This window comes from Glycine max, chromosome 16 (assembly GCF_000004515.6).
Source record: "Glycine max cultivar Williams 82 chromosome 16, Glycine_max_v4.0, whole genome shotgun sequence".
In the NCBI taxonomy this organism is placed as follows: Eukaryota; Viridiplantae; Streptophyta; class Magnoliopsida; order Fabales; family Fabaceae; genus Glycine; species Glycine max.
Window position 1 is genome coordinate 8,126,128 of NC_038252.2, and position 26,782 is coordinate 8,152,909.

General features: G+C 33.5%; 2 protein-coding genes across 3 annotated transcripts; one reads left to right on the top strand and one right to left on the bottom strand.

Moving 5' to 3' along the window:
- The first annotated feature begins 711 nt into the window (after positions 1–711).
- On the top strand, positions 712–4,281 carry LOC100305365 (protein kinase). Of its 2 annotated transcripts, XM_006598616.4 has the most exons (4): positions 712–875; positions 961–1,018; positions 1,646–2,606; positions 3,060–4,281. In XM_006598616.4, the coding sequence occupies exons 3-4, from the start codon at positions 1,770–1,772 to the stop codon at positions 4,065–4,067; spliced, it is 1,845 nt and encodes a 614-aa protein (XP_006598679.1). In that variant the 5' UTR covers positions 712–875; positions 961–1,018; positions 1,646–1,769; the 3' UTR covers positions 4,068–4,281. The 2 variants fall into 2 exon arrangements, with proteins under 2 accessions (XP_006598679.1, NP_001238083.1); NM_001251154.1 differs by lacking the exons at positions 712–875; positions 961–1,018 and having other exon boundaries at positions 1,770–2,619; positions 3,154–3,261; positions 3,307–4,067.
- A 9,628-nt stretch (positions 4,282–13,909) lies between these two features.
- On the bottom strand, positions 13,910–17,732 carry LOC100777510 (putative disease resistance RPP13-like protein 1). The gene has a single exon (XM_006599068.4). The coding sequence runs from the start codon at positions 17,649–17,651 to the stop codon at positions 14,064–14,066; it is 3,588 nt and encodes a 1,195-aa protein (XP_006599131.1). The 5' UTR covers positions 17,652–17,732; the 3' UTR covers positions 13,910–14,063.
- Between the last annotated feature and the right edge of the window lie 9,050 nt (positions 17,733–26,782).

The window sequence follows — 26,782 nt, forward strand, 5'->3', positions numbered from 1 at the left end:
AAAGGTTCTTCAACTTATGGAGTAGATTGAGAGCAGATAATTTCATCCTACAAATATGTAACATCTAACATAAATAACTTGTAAGCAAACAATAAAATTAATTAATCAAAATTTAAAAAATTTATTAGTAGTGTTGTTGTGGTTGCATTTGAGTTAGAATGTTTGTTAAAGTAATGGTGCTTATTATTTGTTTGTTTTAACTTAGGTTTGTTTTCCTATTTTTTTAAGTGTTTATTATAGTGTTATATTTGTAATAATAAAAAAAGGAAAAAAATAAATATTAAATTATATTTTATCCTTAAATGAAATAAAATTTGGGATCTGAGAATTTAGTTTAGTGGAAACGTATTGATATTTTCATAAAAAAAAACTATTGACATTTTAATCAAATGAAAAAATACTCATATTTTGATATGAAAATGTAATAACATTTTGGTCTAAAAAATTATTGATATTTTGATCAAATAAAAAATTATTAATATTTTGATCCAATAAAAAATTATTCACATTTTAATTTATTGAACAAACATGTGAGAGATGATATTTTTGTAACATTTTTGTCTCTATCAATTTCTCATCTCCTAAAATAAAAAAACTATTTATCTATTAAATAATGAATAAGAAACTGCTCTTTTTGTGTCTGCATTTTTTTTTTTTGTCTTTCTTTTGTCCAATAATAATAAGACCCTTAATTTTCCACAATGGCAAGTCACAGCAACTCAGGGAAGCACTTTTCACAAGTCTTCGCGTTTCTATGGTCCAAGTCTTTCCTCTATTGCTTGGAAATTTTTGGCTTTAACTTCTTTGACCCGTTCCACTTTCTTTTATATTTCTTCACATTCACATCCACACTATCATCTAAAACGCTCTCAAAGGTAAGTTCTTTGCTCACTTCTAACTACAAATTTTGCTGCTTTTCATTTTCTGCTGTTTACTTAGTGAGTGTGTTTTCTTGGGCAGAGCCGAATTACCTGAAAGCTTCATGGGGTTTCCTGAATTTGGCTGTCAAAAAACCCAGGTGGGTATTTCAGCACTTTTGCAAAATTTCATTTTTTTTTTCTTCCATTTCATGTTTTGGAATAAACTTTACTACTGGGTTTCTCTGGGTTTTGATGTTTTCTTCTTCTTTTGTCAATTGTTCTTGCTTTGTTGCAGTATGAGTTTTGGTCTGAAGTATAGATTCTTTTTGTCTTTTTATGCTGTTGACTTGGTTTTGTATGAGGTGATGAACTGTGTTTTATGCTGTTTTGTTTTGTTTTCAATTGTTTCTCATGATGTGTTATTGGGAGGGTTGTAGTGCTATGAAGTTTATATGTGGTGCTGTGACTTGGATTGGATAGGAATCTAACTGGCTTGTAGTGTTAGTTTTGGTATGAAGTATGGATTTTTTGCCCTTGTCTTATTAGGACAGAACTTAGATACAAAACTTTTGATACTGTTCTCCAATCATAATTGGAGTTTTACGTTAATAATCTATGTCGACCTTTAATGCAAAACTTTATTACGCGGACTACTGAGGTGAAACTCCAATTTTGATTGGAGAAAAATGCCAAAATCATGCAAAGAATTGTATGGTTGACTCGGTTTGTGTGAGGTGCTGAACTGTGTTTTCTGCTCTTCCGTTTTCTTTTCCATGTTTTTTCAGGGTGTGCTCTTGGAATGGTTGTAGTGCTATGGAGTTTGTTTGTGTTGTTGCTTGGATTGGATAGCCATTTGAGTGAGGTGTCTGGATTACTTCCTCTTGGCTTGTTTTTATAATCTTGGTAAAGATGGTTCTGCATAGCTGGATTTCCAGCTCTCATATTCTTGTTAATTTCTTGCTGCTGCTTGGTTGTGGCATAACCTACGGGACTGACACTGATATCTTCTGCTTGAAAAGTATCAAAGAATCCCTTGAAGACCCCTATAATTATTTGAAGTTCTCTTGGGATTTCAACAACAAAACTGAAGGGTATATCTGCAGGTTTAATGGGGTTGAGTGTTGGCACCCTGACGAGAACAGGGTCTTGAATCTCAAACTGTCGAATATGGGACTCAAGGGCCAGTTTCCTCGTGGCATTCAAAATTGCTCGAGCTTAACTGGATTAGACCTTTCAATTAACAAACTCTCTGGAACCATTCCGGGAGACATATCCACTCTTATACCATTTGCGACGTCTATTGATCTATCTACAAATGAGTTTTCTGGGGCAATTCCCGTGAGTCTTGCGAATTGTACCTTTCTTAATACCCTTAAACTTGATCAGAATCGACTCACTGGCCAAATTCCTCCACAATTTGGTGTTCTCTCACGAATTAAGGTATTTTCTGTATCCAACAATCTTTTGACGGGGCAAGTTCCAATCTTTAGGGATGGGGTTGAGTTACATTATGCAAATAATCAAGGCCTATGTGGAGGAAATACATTGGCGCCTTGCCAAGCCACGCCTTCCAAGAGTAACATGGCTGTTATTGCTGGAGCTGCTGCTGGCGGGGTGACTCTTGCGGCATTAGGATTGGGTATTGGAATGTTCTTCTTTGTGCGACGTGTTTCTTTCAAGAAGAAGGAAGAGGATCCTGAAGGAAACAAATGGGCAAGAAGTCTAAAAGGAACTAAACGAATTAAGGCAAGCTATATCGGTGCATTGCACAGAAAATATATGATTACACAGTTATTCATTTTTATTGTAGATACATTTGAGTTTTGTAGCATTAGATAATTGTTTTCAATAGGAACTAGTTTGTTAGAAAATGTCCTTTTTTTTTAAAAAAAAAAGAATCTCTCAAGTTTCAAGTGAAATATTTTCTTATTAAATATTTCCTTGACTTTGTTGTGTATATTAATATTAATTGGCAAAACATGTTTTTCATATTGCTGCGCTAAACATAGGAAAATAAAATATTTCTAAATTGAGCTGGTAAAATATACATTTTCTGTCAAAATTAAAAAAACGTAGAATACACTTTCTGAAAATTAATTTCTGTAATATTTAAAGAGCCTTAGTTCATATGATTTACATACTATTGAACTCTTATGAGAATATTATACCTAAGTCTAACTATACTGAATTGGACATCAGGTTTCTATGTTTGAGAAATCAATTTCAAAAATGAAATTGAGTGATCTCATGAAGGCTACTAACAACTTCAGTAATACCAATATCATTGGGACAGGAAGAACAGGAACTGTTTACAAAGCTGTCCTTGACGATGGCACAACTCTTATGGTTAAGAGATTACAGGAATCTCAGTACACTGAAAAAGAATTTATGTCTGAGATGGGTACGCTAGGTACTGTCAAACATCGCAATCTGGTTCCTCTTTTAGGTTTTTGTATGACCAAAAGGGAGAGGCTTTTGGTCTATAAAAACATGCCAAATGGCAACCTCCATGACCAACTCCATCCCGCTGATGGTGTGAGCACCCTTGACTGGACTACAAGGCTCAAAATTGCAATTGGAGCAGCCAAAGGGTTAGCATGGCTTCATCATAGCTGCAATCCCCGTATCATCCACCGAAACATAAGCTCGAAGTGCATCTTGTTGGATGCAGATTTTGAGCCAAAAATTTCTGATTTCGGCCTTGCTAGACTGATGAATCCAATTGATACTCATTTGAGTACTTTTGTAAATGGGGAGTTTGGAGATTTAGGTTATGTTGCTCCTGAGTACACAAGAACTTTGGTTGCTACACCTAAAGGGGATATTTACAGCTTTGGAACTGTTCTTCTTGAGTTGGTGACAGGTGAAAGACCTACCAATGTGTCTAAAGCTCCGGAAACTTTTAAAGGAAATCTGGTAGAATGGATTACGGAGCTCACAAGCAATGCAAAACTCCATGATGCCATTGATGAATCACTAGTCAGAAAGGATGTTGATAGTGAGCTTTTCCAATTTCTAAAGGTTGCATGCAACTGTGTCTCACCAACTCCAAAGGAGAGGCCCACCATGTTTGAAGTGTATCAGCTTTTAAGAGCTATTGGGGGTAGATACAATTTCACAACTGAGGATGATATATTGGTACCTACTGATATTGGTAATACTGATAACATGCAGGAACTTATTGTAGCCCAAGAAGGAAGTTATTGAAAGGTATGTTAGATATATAGGGTATAAATATAATTTATGTAATTGGTATTAAATTTTAATGTGTAATTATATATCTTACTTTGGTGTCCTAAAATAAATGTTAGTGGTAAATGTAGTTTTGAGGATCTAGATCCAGTTGTGTGCTATTGATATTGAAACATCAATATAAGATCATCAATCAAGGAGTAGATATAGTTGAGTTACTTCTTTCTAATCCTTATTTTGATCTGATTTCTTTGTTCTCTTCTCCCTCTTGCATGCTAATGTTTATAAACAATAGAAACTGTGTCAGTAGTTTTCATTGACCAATTATTCCAAAAGCTTAAGCTGTGAGGTGAAGACTTATGAATAGTTTTTTTTTATATCTTGTAATCTAGCACACCCCCTCACATATCAGCCATCTGTGCTTCAAGTGTGGACGGTGCTCTGTTAGGAACTCATCCACTAAATGAAATATAAAGAAAATTCAGAGCACAGAACTCGGATTACAGTAGAGAACATGCAGGAAAATGTAGAAAACATGCAGCCTCTAAAATTACAACAATGTTTCCCACACTTGTTGCTATGTATGCAGGCATGTTTGTTATACCTATAAATCCCTCTTATACCCTATAGGAGTGTGAGTTTGTAACAATTTCCTTTCCATTTAGTGAGTAGATTTATATTGTGTGGTAAAAGATTAAGAAATGAAATTAATCATTCATAGAGGTCCTCACTTGAAGTATGTTCCATAATAATGGGGACACAATGGTTACTAAGAAACAAAATATTCATGTTAAATCCCGGGACTCATGTAAATTTAACACACAGTACATTGAAAATGTTTTGTTCTCTAATCTCTACATGATAACCAACATGACATTGAAATTTTTTCTTATAGGCTAAAATCAACTTATGCACCTTCACTTTTACTTATGGGAGAAGTATGTTTCATTTTACTTACTTTCTTTTCTTGTAAGTATTTTTTGAGAAGTTCATCCAACCTGGATTATAATTTATAAGAAATGTATTATAGTTGTTACAAGATGCATAATGTCTCATGAATATTTTTGGTGAAATAGTTGTGCCAGATGCACGAATTTGAAGTCACCTATATAATTTCCTTGTTGTTTCTTTGTCATAATGGTGAGTCCGGGAATATTAAATTCCATATCCTATGTAATCATTTCTTAATATGATTTGGTAGTGCAATAATATCTAGATTTTAGGTTCTAGAGAAGATTGACTTCTTGAGTTTCTCTTGTGAAAGTGCTTGAGTTTGTTCCGTGGAAGTACTTTATAATGAATAATTATTTTTGTCACTTTATGGTTCCAATTAAACTTTTATTTTACCCTTTCTTTCCAAATTTCTAAATCATACAAGAGAAAATTATAAAAAATTTCTCCTCCCTTTCACTCTCTTCTCCCCTCTTTTCCAATCAAACACTACTGAAAAAACTAGTTTTATTTTTCTTTCCGTATTGAATTTTCGCAATGTGTTACTAATTTTCTGAGTTATTGGAACTCTTGTGTGAGTATTTTAGTGTATACCAATGTATCTCTCCTTTTGGCATTTGGCAAGTTGTGCTCAGTAGCAACAAAACGACAATTCCAAACACTCAGGCGCAGGCCACACTGATTCTTGTATTTGTGTGCCGCACAAAAACGTTGTCTAGATGATGTGTAAAGAGAAACTTTATTTGTGAAATTTCTAAGAATAAACTTGTCTTTTTCTGCCAAAAATTTGTTAAAAAAAATTATTTGGGTTCCGGCTAGGATGAATTAGCTTGTGGGTGGTTTATGATGAACAGCTTAAAATGACATGTAATAGTAGGTAATTTTGATCTGTTTGTAACAATTTTTTATTTATTTGTTTTGTCCCTATATTTTGTTGGTATTAATCCTCATACACCACACTAATTTCGTAATTTCCGTTGATCAACTCACTAAGCATCTGCAGATTTTGTTCTTGAAACAAATTATAACAACAAACATCTGATACAAAGAACTTCAACATTGCTAAAACGTTTTATAAACTTGAGACATTATAAAGAATGAGAACGCAATCTATAGTCTTCAATATCCCATCCCATGAATCCGTAGACAAGATAAATAACCAAAAGAGTGCAGATTTGCAAAAAATGAATCAGGTGCTTAAACAAGAAGTCCAATCCATTATCAATCTCTTCAATGGCAACCACCAATTCATGTTTCTTTGTAACATTTTGTCAAAAAGTTTAATGGTGTAACAAAGTCTTTTACTTTCTCTTCAACTAAACAAAGGAAAAGACATCCTTATGTGTATTCTTTTCCTCTTAATTTTCTTTCTTCCTACTTTCAAACGTATTCTTAGAATCGAATCATGGGATTTCTCTCATTCTCCCTCTCATAAAAATTGAAAAGCCATTTATAAAGACCGTAATAGTTTGCACCCATTTCCGCGACCCAAAAATTGAGGAGCTAAAAGAATGATTGAATATTAAAATGGCTCACTCCGTGGTAGCAGAGTTCTGGATCTGGTTTGACTCCGAGAGTTGGCGGCATCTTTCGGGTAATTATTATCACAAATTAACCGAACCTCTGATGAACTTGTTTCTGGGTTAAAGAATCAACCTTTTCTGGCTTCAACAATTATATTTTATATTTTTGCTAATATTTAGGACTACATTGCAATTATCATAAAAAAAACAAAAGCAACAGGTAACCCCGATATACCAATCTGACCATCCAAGTATAAGAAGGTTGTTTACATGTAAACTACCCACTAGATAGTTCACCTTATGAGTAACCATTTATTATAACTTATATCATCTCTTATTGAACAATTTTTAAGAAATGGCCTTACTTATATTTTACATAATTAAAAAGTTTATTTTTTATGGAAATTTTTTATATAGTCAAATAATTAGAAATCATGTTATGTTATGTATAACTTTTGATGTAATTATTTATAAAATTTAATGAACTTAAGATATATGGTGATTTCTAACTTGTTAATAATGTCTTTTAAAATAAAAACTTGTTAATAATATAATTTTTTTATATCGTCAATATATAAATTATTTACTCATAAAAAAACCCTTTAAAATATTGCCTACCATTTGGAATATAGCTATGGATAGTATGTTTTTAAATTGATTTAAATATATTTTTATTTTTGTAATTTAATGTTTTTTTCTTTTTTGTTCTTACAAAATTATTTTTTTTTATTTTAAATTCTTAAAGTACCTTAAATATTAACACTTTAAATAGTAAAAAAATATATTATCTAAATTATTATAAGGTTATCCCATTATAGATTATTTTAAATTTTAACATAAAGTCACTCTTTTCAACTGAACACCTGACGCTTGATAACTGACGGGAGTAGACTATTTTGAATGAGGTAAAATTTATTAAAAACTCAACAAATTTAATGAATATGTACATAATTATTATTTTTCATATTTCTTATATATTCTTTATCGTTTTATGTGGATGTGGGTTATTTTCATAACGTTATCCAGTTCCACCAAACAAACAATGAGCGTCAAACATAAATTACAAGTACGTCTCGTTGTCTCGTTGTCCAATTCAGTTCCAACATTTATAATGAAACAATTTTGCAGCTTCCACCTTGGCATTTATTTATTGTGGGAAAATACTTTTCAACCTTATCAATCAACATACTTGATAATTGATAGTTTATTTGTTTTTTTTCCCTAAAAAATGATTTGTTACAACACCTGCTAAAGCAATTTTAGCTTTTTAGTTAGGGAAAAAGTCTCGTTATAAATAACATTGCTCATTTTCAATGGTTTTATTTTTGTCTTCGGGTTTGTTTAGACGTCTAACATATTTCATAAAAATAAATATAAGGTGTGTTTGGGAGAATAATATCAAATGCCTTATTTTCTCCTTCTATTTCATAGTAAAAAAACCCTAAGAGAAGAATGTATTTGGATCAAGATATTTTAAATTTTGAAAATTTTTAAATTCTAAGGATCATCGGTGTGAGGGAAGAGTTCTGAGTTCGAGAACAGATTTCGGAAACTTTAAGGAGGAAGAAAAGATGAAAGTTATAAAGGAAATATACAAACGTTTTGGAAGGTTCTTCTATCAAGAAGAGAATTTCAATTTCTCACTTTTTGGAAAGAAATTTAAATTCTGCATTTTTAGTTATTTAAAATTCTATTTTAAAATTTCAAAAATTTAAATTCATCATAAAAAAACATTCAAACAATGAATTTTAGATTAAAGAAATTTAAAGTATGTGATAAATTACTTTTTTTAGTTAAAATTCTCTATCCAAACGCATTCTAAGAGATAAAAAAAGGAAATATGTCAAGCATTTAGACATATTAAGAAGTGTGACAGCGTTTTTCAGGATCAATCATAATTGGCTTAAAAAAAAGATCTATACAAAAACTTCTTTTTTTTAATCCTTTACTAGCTAGATGGTGAGAATAGAAGGGAGTTAACAAGAAAATTTTTAATTTACATAATTTTTTTACAAAAAATTTAAATAACAAAGTAAGATGAAAGATAAGAGAAAAAAGAGAGAATGTGTGATAAACTAATTTATGCAAGGAAGAGATAAAATAAAATATTATAAAAAATTAAATTTAGTTAGAATGAAATCACAGTCTAAAATAATTTTATGTTTTTATTTAATAATAAATTGTTATACACAATAAAATTATTCATTTTATTATGATTATTCTAATTTTTTTAGAGTAATTTCTATTTAATTGTTAGTTTTTAAAAAATAATATTTATAATATATAAAAATTAAACTCATCAAAATTATTAGAGAATCTTTATATGGAGTTTTTTTTATGAAATAAGAACAATGACACTAAAAGGGGGATTAAATAATGATTTAATCAAAGATAGTAACTTTTTTAAATTTTTAACACAAATATGTGTGTGTGATAGTAACTTTAGGTACTCTAATACTATATGGAATCATTAAAATTCACTAAGATAATCATTAAGCAACTCAACGATAAAGTTGCTCTTATATAATTCATTGCATTAAAAATTGAAAAGATGATATCTTAACTAAACATCAAAGTGAGGATAGTGAAATGATGTGCTCCTTGCTCCAATATCTAGGTCCACATTTTCAATTTACTATTTAGGTCCTATTTAGATAACTTATGGACAAACATACTCTCTTTATATCTTTTACTCACTCACAAGACACCCCACCACAATCTTAAACCCCTAGTGCACCTCCCACCCTTCGCCCTTGACACTGTCATGGCGACACTCAGAAAAATCCATGAAATTGGGATTGGGAATAAGCCACGCGGTGGTGTTTGCCTTCGTCGAGGGCGAAGGTGATGATGACGATGCGCGCAGGGGATAGCGAAGTTGAAAGAGGCGGTGACTGAGGCTTTGATGATGGACTCAATCAACAATTGAGTCAGGCCAAACACACCTCTATCACCCTCAAGAAACTTTGCCCCACCTCTACTTGATTCCACACTCAACATTTCTTTCTATTATAATTTCAATGTTTATTGTCCAGCTTCGAAACAAATTTCAATAATAGTTAAAGTAAATGTTGTGGTGTAACTAGTCATAGTCTTTTGAATATTTACTTCAAAGCCAAAGGTGTGTTTTTATTACTTCAAAGCTAAGGATGCTAGGTTTAACGTTAGGTTGACCATGCACACATTCCTATGCACATTTTGTGAGAAGTAAGAATTTAGAGCCTTTGATTCAATAGTCATTTGGGGACCTCCCAATGAAAAACCAAACACACAACCGTTGTTTAATTTCGAGCGACTAGATATAATATGTCTAAGAATCGAACTTCCGAGTGTAAAGTCATGACCATTTGATTTTTTCGAGAGCTTCCGTTGTACAATTTCGAGCATCTTGATATAATATATTCCCGAATTGGACATCCGAAAGAAAATTTATTACCATTTGAATTTCTCGAGAGCTTTCGTTGTTTAATTTCGATCGTCTAGATATAATATGTCCCCGAATCGGACATCCGAGTGAAAAGTTATGACCATTTGAATTTCTCGACAGCTTCCGTTGTTTAATTTCAAGCGTCTAGATATAATATGTCCTCGAATCGGACATCCGAGTGAAAAGTTATTACCATTTGGATTTCTCGAGAGCTTTCGTTGTTTAATTTCGAGCGTCTTGATATAATATGTCCAAGAATCGGACATCCGAGTGAAAAGTCATGACCATTTGAATTTCATGAGAGCTTTCATTGTTTAATTTTGAACGTCTAGATATAATATGTCCCTGAATCGGACATCCGAGTGAAAAGTTATGATCATTTGAATTTCTCGAGAGCTTCCGTTGTACAATTTTGAGCGTCTTGATATAATATATCCCCGAATCGGACATCCGAGTGAAAAGTTATGACCATTTGAATTTCTCAAGAGCTTTCGTTGTTTAATTTCAAGCGTCTAGATATAATATGTCCCCGAATCGGACATCCGAGTGAAAAGTTATGACCATTTGAATTTCTCGACAGCTTCCGTTGTTTAATTTCGAGCATCTAGATATAATATGTCCTCGAATCGGACATTCAAGTGAAAAGTTATAACCATTTGATTTTCTCGAGACCTTCTGTTGTTCAATTCGGGCATCTTCATATAATATGTCCCCGAATCGGACATCCAAGTAAAAAGTTATGACCATTGGATTTTCTCGAGACCTTCCATTGTTCAATTCGGGCGTCTTCATATAATATGTCCCCGAATCGGACATCCGAGTGAAAACTTATGATTATTTGAATTTCGCGAGAGCTTCCGTTGTACAATTTTGAGCATCTTGATATAATATATCCCCGAATTGGACATCCGAAAGAAAATTTATTACCATTTGAATTTTTTGAGAGCTTTCGTTGTTTAATTTCGAGCGTCTAGATATAATATGTCCCCAAATCGGACATCCGAGTGAAAAGTTATGACCATTTGAATTTCTCGACAGCTTCCATTGTTTAATTTCAAGCGTCTAGATATAATATGTCCTCGAATCGGACATCCGAGTGAAAAGTTATTACCATTTGAATTTCTCGAGAGCTTTCGTTGTTTAATTTCAAGCGTCTTGATATAATATGTCCAAGAATCGGACATCCGAGTGAAAAGTCATGACCATTTGAATTTCATGAGAGCTTTCGTTGTTTACTTTTGAACGTCTAGATATAATATGTCCCCGAATCGGACATCCGAGTGAAAAGTTATGATCATTTGAATTTCTCGAGAGCTTCCGTTGTACAATTTTGAGCGTCTTGATATAATATATCCCCGAATCGGACATCCGAGTTAAAAGTTATGACCATTTGAATTTATCGAGAGCTTTCGTTGTTTAATTTCGAGCGTCTAGATATAATATGTCCCTGAATCGGACACCGAGTGAAAAACCATGACCATTTGAATTTCTCGAGAGCTTTCGACAATTACCTATATTTTTATATTTATTTTTTTTATCTATTTTGATAAATCAATCTAGAGCCCCTTTTTGTGATTTAATGAAAGCATTAACTCTTTTTTTTCTTTTTTTTTTTTAAATTTTTGAATAACCAGATTCAAATTTTCGAGTTGACATTTTGAAATAAAGCAACTAATGTATAAAAAATAAATAAAAATTATAAATCAAGATTATGAAAAAAAATGTTATAACAATAAAACCTGATTGTTAACTTGCAAATAGACGGTTTTATATACTTCTTTGAGTTAAGATACTTCACGGTAATTCTCTCTGAACTCTGAAACTAATAAATGTAAAACAAAAATATTTTAGAATTTCAATAGTTTATACAAAAATAATACTAGAACTGAATTATAAAAAAATTATAAAAATTACAATTGTATTTCAAAAAGCGAAAAAGAGCATAAAGGATTCAAATGATTTAGCCAAATGGATAAAATAATTATTAAAATAACATGTGTAATACCTTAAGTGTGAATCAGAACATGAGCATCAAAGCCAAGCCAAGCCACAAATCAAAAGCAAAACAATAAACATTGAGAAAAAAAAATCAATAAGCGTACTTAATCAAATGAGAATAAAGGAAGGAAAATTTTGCGCGAAGAGAAAGCCACATAGAATATAAATGAGAATGAGAGTGATATTTCAGCTAATTTGACAGAGAATACAAAGTGGTTTTTGGATTACTTTCGGTAATGAGAGGAAATCAGAAAAGAGATTTCAGATTAATTTTAATGAAAATTGATATATTCAGATTAAGAGACCTTTGATATAGTCAATCAAGAGATAAACTAATTAATGGAAAAGATAGATATTTGTATTGGGATAAAGGATGTCATAGTTATCATTTCGTCTGTGAATTGGTTAATTCAAACAGCAATGAAATTCATTCATGTCAAAAGCCAACATCAATAGGATGATCTCTTCACTAAAGCGTTGTTACTTCCCCTCTTTTCTACCTTTATTCGTAAGTCAGGAATCTTAAATATCTATTTTCCACCTTGAGGGGAGTATTAGAGATAATCATTAGATATAGATGTTAGACAATGGAAGACAGAACCATATGTTGTTGCTACCTTTAGTCGTCCCACGGTAGAGATTTTAAAAAATATTTCATTTAAATGTTTCTTTATTGGTTATCAAATCAGATTTTTGTAACATCCACTTTATTAGCATTTTTTGAACGAGTCAAAGTGCTATTAGTGGTGAGGCTAATACTGAGGAAGTAACGGAGTTGTTATAGGAAAATAAAGGGAACCGTTTTTACACTGATATTCTATTTAAAAAGGCTTCACACTGCTTCGAATGAGGTGTACAGAAAATCATTCTCTTTTGTTATGCTTTTCTATTCATTTTTTCTATTTTCACAACTCAATTATCCGGGCAATTGCACCAGAGCATGTGTTCATAGGCTAGTTGTGTTAACCTTGGGGAGCGATTACAATTTGAATTATATCCAGGTCTAACCAAATTTTACTTTCAAGACAGTGATTTTCACAACATAACCAACTTTCAATTAGTTCTCTTCTCTTCTATTTTTTATTGTGTTTTTCTCTATTTTTCTTGTAATAGATAGTTTTAATCTATATTCTGCCTATACATATATGAGCTCCTCTTTGAACTCTGATTCGGCAATAAAAGAATGTTCATTATGTTCCTTAATAAGTTATACAATAAATTAATTTATTTAAATTTATTTGTTAAAAAATGTTTGTTTTAAAATTACTTTTTTTTAGATGCTTGATAAAATAAGTAACTTTTTAGTTTTTTTTAGTGTGGTTTGTTTAAACTGTTTTTGTTTAAAAAAAAGTAATTTTATGTTTATTTTGAGGAAAAAAATTCTTCTGGTTATTAAATAAGCATTTTTAAAAAAAATACTTATTTTAAAATTATTTATTTTAGATTTAAACAAACTAGCCCAATATGAGAATGCTCCTTAATTAAAAGTAGTATGGTTTATCCTTAAATTTTCGTAGTTTAAGATCACATTACACTTCAAATTAAATTAATGAGAAAAAAATTCTCCAAGCATTCCAGAAAGACCAAGGTGTCATATTCTTTTTACCTAGTCAACTATCTCGACTTGGGCTAGCCAACTAAAAGACATAATACCTTGAACAGCATTCCTAGAACTTTAGCTTTGTGATGTAAATAGATAATGATATATAGCTTCAATAAAGGACTAAAAGTAAATTATGTAAACAATTTAGGAGAGAGATGCATCACTTAGGGTAGTGTTATTTCAAAACAAAAAAAAAATCACTTACGGTAGTGAGAAGACTATAAACCGAGAATTTAGAGTTCTACTAATAATGTAATTATATGTGAGTAATGCGTATTGAATGCTTAAAAAGAGAAATTTAAATTAGGAAGATAAAAAGATACTTAAAAGACTTAAAATGACATGTAAGCAGGTCTTTGCAGAGGTAGACTGAAAATGATATTATCATAGATAAATAGATAATAGATTCTCCCTATATACGTTTAATCAAATGAACCACGTTAGGCTTGATTCTTCTAGGTTGGGTTTGAAAGATTTCATTATGATTTATGGTGGGATAATATCTTTTTTCAATTCCACCAAAAGATAAAACACAAATATTTGACATAAAACACTGGATATGAACATACGGATGAATGTGCTGCATGTTTCATCTGCCAAGTAATCATCACTGAAGGGATGTGGTGAATTTTATGCCAATGTTCTCCATTCTTTTGGTACCGCTGCTTAAGTAAAGGGCAATCATGAATCCACAGAACAGAAAGAGAGTTAGGGAGACTCTCTTCTGGCAAGCACTGGAGACGAGGGCAACCAGAAATATGGAAGGACTTCAGAGATTTGAGGTGGAGAAAACCCATATAGTTTGTTGTTGTTAGCTTTGAACATCCAATTAACTCGAGCACACTGAGAGAGGATGGTAGCAACAGATACTCTGGGAAAGACACCACGTTGGCAAGCTCATCACTAACTCTGAACTCTTTGAGAGAATGGAGTTTGAAGAATCCCCAGTCCTCCCTAGAAGCAACCAGCTTGGGGCAACCCTCAATTTCGAGTTTCTGCAGGGTTGAAGGAAGACCCCCTTTGGGAAATGACTCAAGCCATGGACAATCATAGAAATGTAGAGAATGAAGATTGGCAAACAAGTCTAGTGCAAAAGGGAACGAGGAGGAATACCAGCTTGTTATAGATAGAGTGCCAAGAGAATCATGTGTTTGTAAATCCAAAGAGGACCATTTTAGATTTGGACCACGGAAGTCATGCATTTTCAGTTCTTCCAGAAAGGCATTGTTGAACAGAATTTGCTCGAGGCAGGACTCAATGAGGCGAGTTCCATGAATTCTGGCCTTTTTCAAGCTGGATGGCAAATCTTTCAGCAAAATTTTTTCACATCCACGCAACTCTAGTTCATGAATGCTAGCAGCCTTGGGAACTGAATCCTCTAAGTGTTGGCAATCAGAAATTACCAATTTATTCAGAGAAGGAAGGTGTTGAGGCAGGGTCCTTCTCAACCAAGGACAGCGTTTTATAGAAAGATCTTTAAGACAAGACAAACCTTCACCTTCAAAACTGCACCATTCTTTCCATGCACTCATTTCCTCAAATTTCAAAACTTCAAGAGATCTGAATGGAAGATTTGAGGAATCATTACCACAAAACTCAGGACCAATGACCTCTATCCCATAAAAGGATGATATGTAAAGCTCCTTCAGAGAGGGGAGCTGCCCAAACGGTGGCAAGATAAAACAGAATTTACTTTCAGTCAGGGTAATAGATACTAAATTGGGTAAATGAGTACCTCCAAACCAACTTGGAAAGCTAGTTCCATCATAACGCAAAACAGTAAGCCTTTTCATGTTACCATTTGGTTGAAGAGCCTCCAACACATTCCTTTCTATTATTGAGTCCTCATTTTCATTGCGCCTTCCAAATTTGTCACCCCAATCCAACACTAATCCTTCTAAATGCTTTTTCTGTTTCATATTAGCTTCCATGGCATCTGCAGGATCAGTAACATTTTCTAACCTGAAAATTGAAAGTGTTCCTTGGAGATTGTTGAGATTCCCCAACTCCTTAACATCAAACCCACTATGCTTCCTGATGAAAAAACTAGTCAGGGTCTGAAGATGTTTCAGGTTTCCTATGTGGTTTGGCATCATATTTATTCCGCTCATACGAACATCAAGGTTACGCAAGTTGACAAGTTTGTGGAAATCTAAGGGGAGCTCTGTCAAATGATAGCACCATGTTAATAATAGTGTCTGCAAATTATGCAGCACACAAATGGAGTCAGGCAATCTTTTAACCTTGGTGTAGGAAAGGTCTAGATAACGTAAAAGCTTTAAATTGCTTATATCATCAACTAACTCTGTGAGAAGACAATTATTGAATGATAATACGCGCAAATATTTTATTCTGGAAAACAAAGCACGTTGGTCATTGCTGTTCATCAAAACTCCTCTGCCAATTTCCCATGTTAGTGCCATAAGACAATGCAGTCTGTTACACTTAGAAATATGCTCCAAAAATTTATCATCAAGGTTAAATTTATGAGAGCATGAAATGTGACGAGTTCTCTTTGTTATCTCTTTGTCAAAACTGCTGTCTATTTGTAAACAAAAATCTCCTGAGACAGATTTTGCTAAGTCATTAAGAAGATCATGCATAGTGAAGCAAGAACCATGGCGTCTTGATTGTTGGAAGAAAGACCTTGCCACTAGATCATTGAAGAACTCAGTACCTAACTCTTCTTCACTCTTATTTATCTGGCAGAAATTCAACAAACCTTCTGCCATCCACAACTGGATTAACTGATCCTTGTAAAACTCATAACCTTTGGGAAATAAGGAGCAATAAGCAAAACAACGCTTCAGATAGGAAGGAAGATTATGGTAACTCAATCTCAGAGCGGGGTTAATGCTGCTATCATTGTCTGATAAGTTCCACATATCACTTTCCAATATCTTAACCCATTCATGCTGGGAGAATTTCGCTCGCAAGATATTTCCCACTGTTCTTATAGCTAAAGGCAATCCTCCACACTTGTTAACAATTTTACTGCCAACTGATACAAGATTTGGATATTTGGAGGCATCCTTGTCATGAAATGCAAGATTCACAAATAGCTTCCAACAATCTTCTTTCTCCAGTGGCTTTAAATGAAGTATTTGGGAGGAGTTCATGACCGATGCTACCTTCTCACTACGAGTGGTAATAAGAATCCTACTTCCTGAAGATCCATAAATGAAGGGAATTTGTAGTGCCTCCCAACTCCAATAGTTTTCGTTCCAAACATCATCTAAAACAAGCAAAAATTTCTTTCCCATCAGTCTTTGCTTCAATTCAAGTTGGAGCAGATTCAAGTCTTTTTCTTCTGCTGCTAAGGACCGAAGTGCCTTAAGAATCGCTTTTGTAAGAGCAACAACATCAAAATCTTGTGAAACATAGACCCAAGCTTTAAGGTCAAATTGATCCAGAACCCTCGGGTCATTATATACAAGCTGAGAAAGGGTGGTCTTACCCATCCCTCCCATACCCACTATACTAACTACTGGCACCTGATTGCATGTGACACTATCTGAAAGTAAAATTTTCATTATTTCCTCTTTATCACCCTCTCTACCACATATGCTAGATTCATCCACCAAGGATGTAGTTGGCAATCTGTTGGGGAGTTTCCAACTGATTCCAACTTCATTGCCAGCACAAATTCCCTTTCTCAACCCTAAAAAATCCATTTGCTTAGCCAGAAATTCTATGTTCTCTAGTAATTCTTTGACCCTAGATTCAATTTGTTTGTCAAAGGGATTAATAAAAGCCATGAAGAAGCCTCGCACCTTGCTAGTAGCAGGCTGAAATTCAGCTTCCAGCTTCTGTCGTGACGCCTCCGTAGCAACCTCGTCTAACAGCAACTCTGCTTCATATATAGCCTCTTTAAGCTCATCAAGCCACTTCATCACATTAGGGCTTCTGTACTGCCTTTCCTCTGCATCCTCCAACACTTGGTTGATAGAATTCAGCACAATATCTAGCTTTTTGAGCATCTCATCCTTGAGTTTCCTTCCATGGAAGTAATCTTTGATGTCACTTGAAGCCAGCCTGTCAAAAGTCACTTGAAGGGAGGCTGAGAGAAATGCCCCAGCAACCATCGCTTCTGCCATGAGTCCTTTGATTGAATCACTTCACCTCTGAAAGCTCTTGTATATGAATCTAAAAGCAACGCAAAAGAGAACAAACTCACTTTTTTTTTTTATACAATTCAAACAAAAGCAAACTAACACCAAAATATCAAACAAGGAAGCTGGTAATAATGTTATTTTTAATTAATTATATTTTGCAATTTATTTCATTTTAATATATTAAGTTTTAAAAAATTTATTATAATTTTTTTATATTTTTAAAATGTAACATTTTTATCATTTTTTTAATATTCCCTTACAAACTTAGTATTATGTTAATTTTTAAATTTTTAAAAATAATTAAAATGATAATTTCAAAAACATAAAAGACCATAATAAAGCTTTTAAACCTTAATGTATCAAAAGCCAACTAATTACGAAATATAATGGATCAAAAGTGACATTAAATATTTTAAAATAATTAACTTTACATAACAACGACTTGTAGTCGTCACTATCTTTATTTTATTTTAAAAAAATTATCATCTTTTCCAACTTCTTTCACATCTAAAAAGATAAAAAAAAAAATATAACATCACACAGAACAAACGAAGTCGACACATAATCTTATTGGAACCATCTAGAATTCTTATACTCCTCATTGAAAAATCAAAACCTTTTTCTACAACTATACTATTAAAAACATAAGCGGGGAATCACAGCAAGAGTTGTCTTTGAATAAAGATAAAAGCATGATCCTAACTCACTCACCAAGTAATTTAGATCTGATCAAGGAAGTCACAGTGTGTGATGTAAGCTCCATTGGAGCTTGTAGGCCTAGGATCTTCTTCATCAATGGATTCCTTTGCTTCTTGGAAGATAAATGGCAGCGGAATGGAGAAGGGAGAGAGAGGAGACGCCACTTCAAGGAGAAGATGAGTCTAGAAGAAGCTCACCACCATAGGAGGCCATGGATAAGAGTTTGGAGGAAGAAGGAGATGAATGAAGGGAGAGGGAGAGAAGAGCACGAAATTTTATGCTCTAAAAGGGCTCTGAAATCTGAAGTTAATATTCAAATGATCAAAGTTGAAAAAAATGCACATGCATGACCTCTATTTATAGCCTAAGTGTCACACAAAATTGGAGGGAAATTTGAATTTCAATTCAAATTTCACTTGAAGTTGAAATTGAATTTGTGGAGCCAAAATTTCACTAATTATGATTAGTGAATTTTAGTTATGGTTCAGCCCACTAATCCAAGATCAATTCCAAGATTCTCCACTAAGTGTGCTTAGGTGTCATGAGGCATGTAAAGCATGAAGGACATGCACAAAGTGTGACTATATGATATGACAATGGAGTGTAGTAAGCAAATGCTCACCTCCCCCTCTAAAATTTAATTAGATTGGGCTTCAACCAATTCAATTAAATTTATTTCCAACTACACACATAAAATATTCACTTAGTGCATGTGAAATTACAAAACTACCCCTAATACAAAAACTAGTCTAGGTGTCCTAAAATACAAGGGCAGAAAAATCCTATATTTCTAAGGTACCCTATCTACATTATGGAGCCCTAAATACAAGGCCCAAAAATAATGAAACATTAATCAAATATGTACAAAGATAAGTAGGCTCATACTTAGCCCATGGGCCCGAAATCTACCCTAAGGCTCATAAGAACCCTAGGGCCTTCTCTTGCATCTTTGGCCCAATCTTCTTGGAGTCTTCTATCCAATGCCCTTGGGGGGTAGGATTGCATCATTCCCTCCCCCTTGAAAAGGATTTGACCTCAAATCCAGAGGTTCTTGAAACTCATGAATTCTTTCCTCAACACCTGTAAAAAGAATAAAAACATATGTATTAGTGATGTTGGGTATGTTAGAGTACGGTAAGGACGGAAAACCCCTTTCCTGGCCATCTTCCCATGAGAGAATATAGTTCCTCACCAACTCAATGAGTGGTGCTACAAGTATAGAAAAATATGGGACAAACCTTTTGTAAAAGTTTGTTAAGATATTAAAGCCTCCAATTTCCCTTATACTTGGTGGAGTAGGCCACTCAGGAATGACCTTTATTCTCTTAGGGTCCATGGGAAGCCCTTGATCACTACTTAAAAAGTTAGGGACAATAATGGAATAAAACATACCTTTTTTCTCTATTTTCATGTTGATTATTCCTACAAAAAATTACGACAAACCTAAGGTGTCCCACATGAGCACCTAGGTTTGCATTGAAACAAAAAATAAGAACAAACCTATCTAATGAGTCCCTATGTACACAAATCATGAAGATGTTGGGTGCATGAGTGATTTTACAAAAGAGTGTTGCACTACTCAACACAGTCATCATACCACTTATCATAGGGATTTGGTGCCTAGTAATACCTATTTTAGGCACCAATAAAGCACAAGGATTTAAGCTCTTGCAAACCAAACCCTCATCCAACAACTTCTTTACTTGAGTAATAACCTCAAGCTCAAGAGGTATGGCGGTGCTAAGGGATGTTTCCCTTGATAGGAGAAGGTAGAAAGATTGTTTAAGAAGGAGTGCTGTTTTAATATCACATTTTGTTGCAAAATGATTTTCCTTGTTAACAATCTTCTTGGAGGAATCATTTTCCTCCTTTTCCTTCCCCTTGGCCTTTGAAGACAAGGCCTTATTATCCTTCTTTTTCTTTTGTTTTTCTAGTTTTTCTTCCTCATCCCTCTTATATTTCATAGTTAGTTGATCTTTGGCCACCTGTGAAGGTGTTTGAGGATGCACCACAAATTTATTGCTAAGATGGGTGAGGGTAATTTCATTAGTTAGGCCATTGTAAATGATCTTCCTATCAAATTGCCATGGCCTTCCTAAAAGAATATGTCCTGCCTCCATGGGAACTATATCACAATTAACTTCATCCTTATATGTCCCAATGGAGAAAGGTACCTTCACTTGTTGGTTAACTATCATTTCCCCTTGCTCATTGAGCCATTGAAGTTTATAAGGTTTTGGGTGGGGAATGATAGTGAGGTTCAAATTGGAAACTAATCTTGTGCTACAACAATTGCAACAAGATCCACTGTCCACAGTGAGAGAACAAGTTTTATCTAAAATTTTGCATCTTGTATGAAAGATATTCTCTCTTTGGGATTGAGATAGATTGCAAGATTGACCTCCAAGGAGCCTTCTAACCATTAAAAGGTCACCTTCTTCATGGGGGTAGACTTCCTCACTAGACTCTTCACCCCTTACTTCATCTTCACTTCCACTAGAGGAAGGGCAAGAAGTAGTCTCCTCTTGACTACTATAAATGTCTTGACCCCTCATGATCATGGTTTTCTTTGTGGGGCATTGAGAAGCAATGTAACCTCTCCCAAGACATTTGAAGCATTTAATGTTACTAGTCCTTTCTTGGGAACTAGTCTTAGGGGTGTATTTCTCTATGGTCTTACCCTTATCTTCCTTGGGTTTTGAAGGTGCAGCCCCTAAAATTCCATGGGCTTGGTCCTTCCTTGGATAAGAGTGAGAGCCATAAGATTTTGAAGAAGGCTTTCTTTTAAGTTGTTGTTCCACTCTTATACAAAGTTGGACTAGCTCATCTAGGTCCCTATATGGAAAGAGTTCAACCTTGTCCCTCACTTCCATATTAAGCCCACTAAGGAACCTAGCTATGTTTGTTCTTTCCTCCTCCCTAAGTCCATCTTTTAAAATGAGTAGTTCCATTTGTTGTCTATATTCTTCAACACTCATACTCCCTTGTCTAAGCCTTTGGAGCTTGTCCATAAGCTCCCTTTCATAGTAGAAGGGAATGTGCCTCTTCCTAAGGGCACTCTTAAGATCATTTCAATACTCTACTGGAGGATCCCCATGAATCCTTCGTTCCCTAACAAGGGAAGTCAACCAATAGAGGGCATACCCTTGAAAGCTAAGGGTAGCCAATAGAACTTTTCTCTCTTCGCTAATATGATGGCAATCAAAGAGTTGTTCAACCTTCATTTCCCAATCTAAGTAGGCCTCAACATTATCTTTTCCATGGAAATATGGGAGGCTAATATTAACCTCTTGAGGCCTTCTATCCTTTTCTCTTCTTTGGGAGTGATGTTTAGTATGTGAACTATGACGCCCTCTATAATAGTCGCTAAGTTCTTCACTTAAACTCTTGCAAGAGTCATGACTACTATAGGAGGCATGTTTTTCTCTTTTCATTTCTTTCATTATTTTTCTTCTTTCTTCCTCTCTTATTTTCTCTCTTTCATCTTGACTTATTTCTTCCACTCTTTTTTTACCTTTTTCTTTTCTCTCTTGTTTTTCTTTCCACAACTTAAGGGATCTCAACTCATCTAATATCTTATACAAGGGGTCCTTAAGAGTAGAACCCTCACCATTAACACTAGATGAAGAATGAAGACTCATGTTGGCTCCTAAGTTATGGTTCTTTCTTGTTGGGGGTTAGAAAAAAAGATAAAAGAAACTATGGTTGAAACTAGCCAAAATAAACACTAAAAGAGGTGTGAAAGATAAGGTAAAAACTAATTGGTAAAAGGCAAGCTATCTAGGCGGTTTGACAATGGAGGGTAAAGGAAATAAGCTATGAAAGTAAGCAAGAAATTAAAATGCAAGAAATGCAAACTAGGCGGATCCTAAGAGTGTTTGGATGACCTCATTTAAGGTTCCCAACAAAACACTCACTATCCTAAGGGAAAATTGCCTAAAATTATTACACGCAACTGGAAGTAGGGTGACCTATTGGAGGCTCCCAACTTACTTCCAATGAAAGACCTTTTTGTTACAAAATTTGAAAGCAAAACAAATTGCCAATTACAAAGTTACAAAAAAAAAGTCCTCAATTGTGGTGGCTATTCTCTCTTTAGTGTTTCACTCAATTTGGAGTGCTTCTTATTCCAATAGCTCTTAAGGTGGTTGGCCCCTTGCTTCTTTACTCAAATTCTTCAAGATATGGCACCAATACTCCTTTCCAATTCCCTATATGGCAACTCACAAGCAAGAAAACAAAGAGACAAACAATAACCAAAGAAAAAAAAATGAAATGAAAGCTAAACCAATAGAGTTTTAACAAGACAAATTTCCAAGGATTATTCAACAATTAAAGCAATGAAAAGCACAAAAAAAAAGCAAGCTAGGACTCAAAGAGAAACCTAGAATGGCTCTAGAGTATAGTAGAAAAACTAAACAAAAAAAAGACTTAAGAAACCTCTAGTTTTGGCACTTGTTTTCACAATAATTTTCAATTGAAATTTCAGAACTAGGATTGGTATAAAATAGGCACCAATTATAGAGCAAATTTTGAGCCAAAACAACAAGCACACTTTCCTTTCACTTTTTTTTTTCCTGGACACTGATTTTTCTGCCAACTTGTGCGATTTTTCTTATTTTTTCCTTTAATCCAAATCGCTTGGTTCTTTTTTTATAATTTTGGTCCAGATGTCTAGAAAATTCAGTAAAACTTTCAGCTCAAAAAACGTAGTGACAAATTCCAAGTAATTTATACAAGTTCGTATGTTCAAGCTGCCAGCACCAACGATTTCAACCTAGAAATGAAAAGTAGTGTTTATGTTGCTTAAGGCTTGGATAGTTACAATTTGTGTTTGCTTATGCTCAATTATCTTGAATAACACAATTCAAGAGAGCTTAAGACTTATTTTGATTCACAAATCCAGCCACAACTCAGCACCACAACTCAACTTCATCATAGGCATCATGTAGGAAACTTAGAAAACAAAAAAAAGTTCAAGAACAAGACTACTTCTAGGAATTGATTTAGAACATGTTATGAACTAAATAACATGCATGAATTAGACTCAAAATTAAAAAGATAGGCTACGAATTACAAGAATACATGAACAAATGTATCTAGAATTCAATCAACAAAATAAAAAGGATAAGAGAGGAAGAGAAATGGCAACAGAATGGAGAAGGAAGAGAGAGAGGAGACGCCACTTCAAGGAGAAGATGAGTCTAGAAGAAGCTCACCACCATAGGAGGCCATGGATAAGAGCTTGGAGGAAAAAGGAGATGAATGAAAGGAGAGGAAGAGAGGAGCACAAAATTTTGTGCTCTAAAAGAGTTCTGAAATCTAAAGTTTAATATTCAAATGATCAAAGTTGAAAAAAATGCACACACATGACCTCTATTTATAGCCTAAGTGTCACACAAAATTGAAGGGAAATTTGATTTTCAATTCAAATTTCACTTGAATTTGAAATTGAATTTGTGGAGCCAAAATTTCACTAATTATGATTAGTGAATTTTAGTTATGGTTCAGCCCACTAATCCAAGATCAATTCCAAGATTCTCCACTAAGTGTGCTTAGGTGTCATGAGGCATGTAAAGCATGAAGGACATGCACAAAGTGTGACTATATGATGTGACAATGGAGTGTAGTAAGCAAATGCTCACCTCCCCTTCTAAAATTTAATTGGATTGGGCTTCAACCAATTCAATTAAATTTATTTCCAACTACACACATAAAATATTCACTTAGTGCATGTGAAATTACAAAACTACCACTAATACAAAAACTAGTCTAGGTGCCCTAAAATACAAGGACTGAAAAATCCTATATTTCTAGGGTACCCTACCTACATTATGGAGCCCTAAATACAAGGCCCAAAAATAATGAAACCTTAATCTAATATGTACAAAGATAAGTAGGCTCATACTTAGCCCATGGGCCCGAAATCTACCCTAAGGCTCATGAGAACCCTAGGGTCTTCTCTTGCATCTTTGGCCCAATCTTCTTGGAGTCTTCTATCCAATGCCCTTGGGGGGTAGGATTGCATCAATGTGGCTCTTTGTGAGGTTGACAAGCAAGACCTCCATTGTTGCTCAGGATTAGACTAAGCAAGTACATAATTTTCCATCACACATCTACAATTGATCCGGGCAAAGATGAGCAACACAACGAGGAGTTGAACAGTGCTTTTCATTGGATAATGATTCTGATCGACCCAACCAGTCAGAACTTTTTATGCCGATGGCGAGAGGCAAAGCGGTCAAAGGAGAAAAGACCATTATCCACTGTAATTGAGAATAATAGGTGAATAAAACTATTATCATTATTAAATGATTAAATTGAATGAAAAAAATAATACTAATAATAATATGAGAATGAAAGTTATTGTTCGTGATTTTAGATTCATCTTTTCTTCATTTAATTAGTAATTCTTAAAAAAACCGCCACTATCTTAATTATTCTAAATTTTTAAAGTGTGACACACACTAAGTTTGTAACAAAAAATTAAAAAATTATCAAAACTATATATTTTGAAAACATGAAAAATTAGAATGAAAATTTTAAAATATAATGTAATAAAGTGAAATAAATGTAAAACATAATACATCAAAAATAATATTAAACCATTTTAAAATTTAAAAGTTAATAGAACACTAATATTTCTAACGGAAAATTAAAAAATGATCAAAATGATATATTTTAAAAACATAAAAAAAACTACAATAAAACTTTTAAATTTTAATGTATTAAAATAAAATAATTATAAAATAAAATGGACCAAAAATGACATTAATAAAAAATAATTAAACAACGAAGCTTTACCTTAACTACATAGAAATGAAGTATCCATTAATTTTCAAGTTTTCAACTTCAAAGTTCTTGAAACTTTGAACAAAGTCTATTAAAAGAACTTTCGAAGTCCAGCCCTAACTTCAGCCAAAGCGTGTTTTTTCTAATACAATCTATAGTTTAATTACTAAATTTGCGTAATTATTATACTGTATAAAAAATAAATTTTTCTTTGATCCATATTTAACATTATTCCTCAATCATGAACGGTACTTATCTCCGTTTCATGTGTTTCACAATATCCTTATACTTAGAGCTATCAAAATGGGTCAGCCCGGTCTACATGGGCTGACCCGCAACGGGTTGAGCTAAAAGTGGGCTAGTCCAGCTCGGCTCACTTTTGTGTGGGCTAATAAAATGCCAGCCTGACCCAGTCCACCACGGGTTGGTGGGTTATGCGGGCTGACCCACTTTTTTGCTTTTTTTTGTAAAAAAATAAAATTATTCCAAACAACTTAAAATAAAATCCAATATAAAAACCAAATTAAATCAAATCCAAACATTCAATATTAAAGTGATTGAAGTCTTCAAAATAAACATTCAACATTAAGATAATTGAAATTTAAATGTCATCAAAAATAAACTTCTAAACTATTGAAATTAAACATTAGAGTCATGGACTGTGAAATTCAGAACAACTTCCTCTTCTTTCTCAAGATCACCATTAATTTCATCTATAAAGACAAAAAAAAAAATAAACAATATCATTAATAAGTCAAATAAATGAAACAACACACCAATAACAAACTAAAAATTATGGAAAAAGAAATGTAAATTACCAATATCTTCAAAATCATTTATCCAATTTTGGGTTAAAATTAGTGCTTGAACATTGGAAGGAAGAAGACTAGCGCGATACTTGTTTAGCACACGAGCACCAATGCTAAATGTCGATTCACTAGCAATAGTTGTTATAAGAATGCTTGACACCTCACATGCCAATATACAAAGATTTGGATAACGTTCTTGGCGGTCCTTCCAATAACTCAAAATATCCAACTTAGGAAAAAACTTTGGCTCAAGCGGTGTCTTAGCCAAATAGAGATCTAATTCAGACTTGTTATTGACATTAACATTTTGGCTCACATAATTGATATATTCCTATGACAATATAAGAGAAAAATTAAATTAAATAAATTGAATCATAAAACATGATTAAACAAAAGAAAAGACTAAGATTATATGAATCATTAGCAAATTAACAATTGCTAATTCAATTGGGTTTTGTTATTGTTTGGGCTTGCTCTATTACTAAATGTGAATTGTCAATTGGGTTGCTAGTTACAAAATAAAAATTTAATTTTTTAACAATTATAAATTTATAATAATAAAATAAAATAAAATAAAATAATATATTATTTAAATTTGGTGGGTTAACAGGCTGGCCCACCAACCCACGGGTTGAGTCCACCTAACCCACAGGCTAAGTGGACCGGGCTGAAAAGTTGTCGGTACCAATTTTTTTTTAAATTGAGTCCGGCCCACCTCTAGCCCACAATGGGCCGAGCTGACCCACGAGCCGAAACCCATTTTGACAGCTCTATTTATACTCTTTTCGCAATACATAAAATAAATCATGCATG

Excerpts from the sequence above, each read along its gene's own strand:
- LOC100777510 (XM_006599068.4), bottom strand. The coding sequence starts at position 17,651 with ATGGCAGAAGCGATGGTTGCTGGGGCATTTCTCTCAGCCTCCCTTCAA.
- LOC100305365 (XM_006598616.4), top strand. The coding sequence starts at position 1,770 with ATGGTTCTGCATAGCTGGATTTCCAGCTCTCATATTCTTGTTAATTTC. Across the intron at positions 2,607-3,059 it reads AAGGAACTAAACGAATTAAG|GTTTCTATGTTTGAGAAATC; the intron begins GCAAGCTATATC and ends ATTGGACATCAG.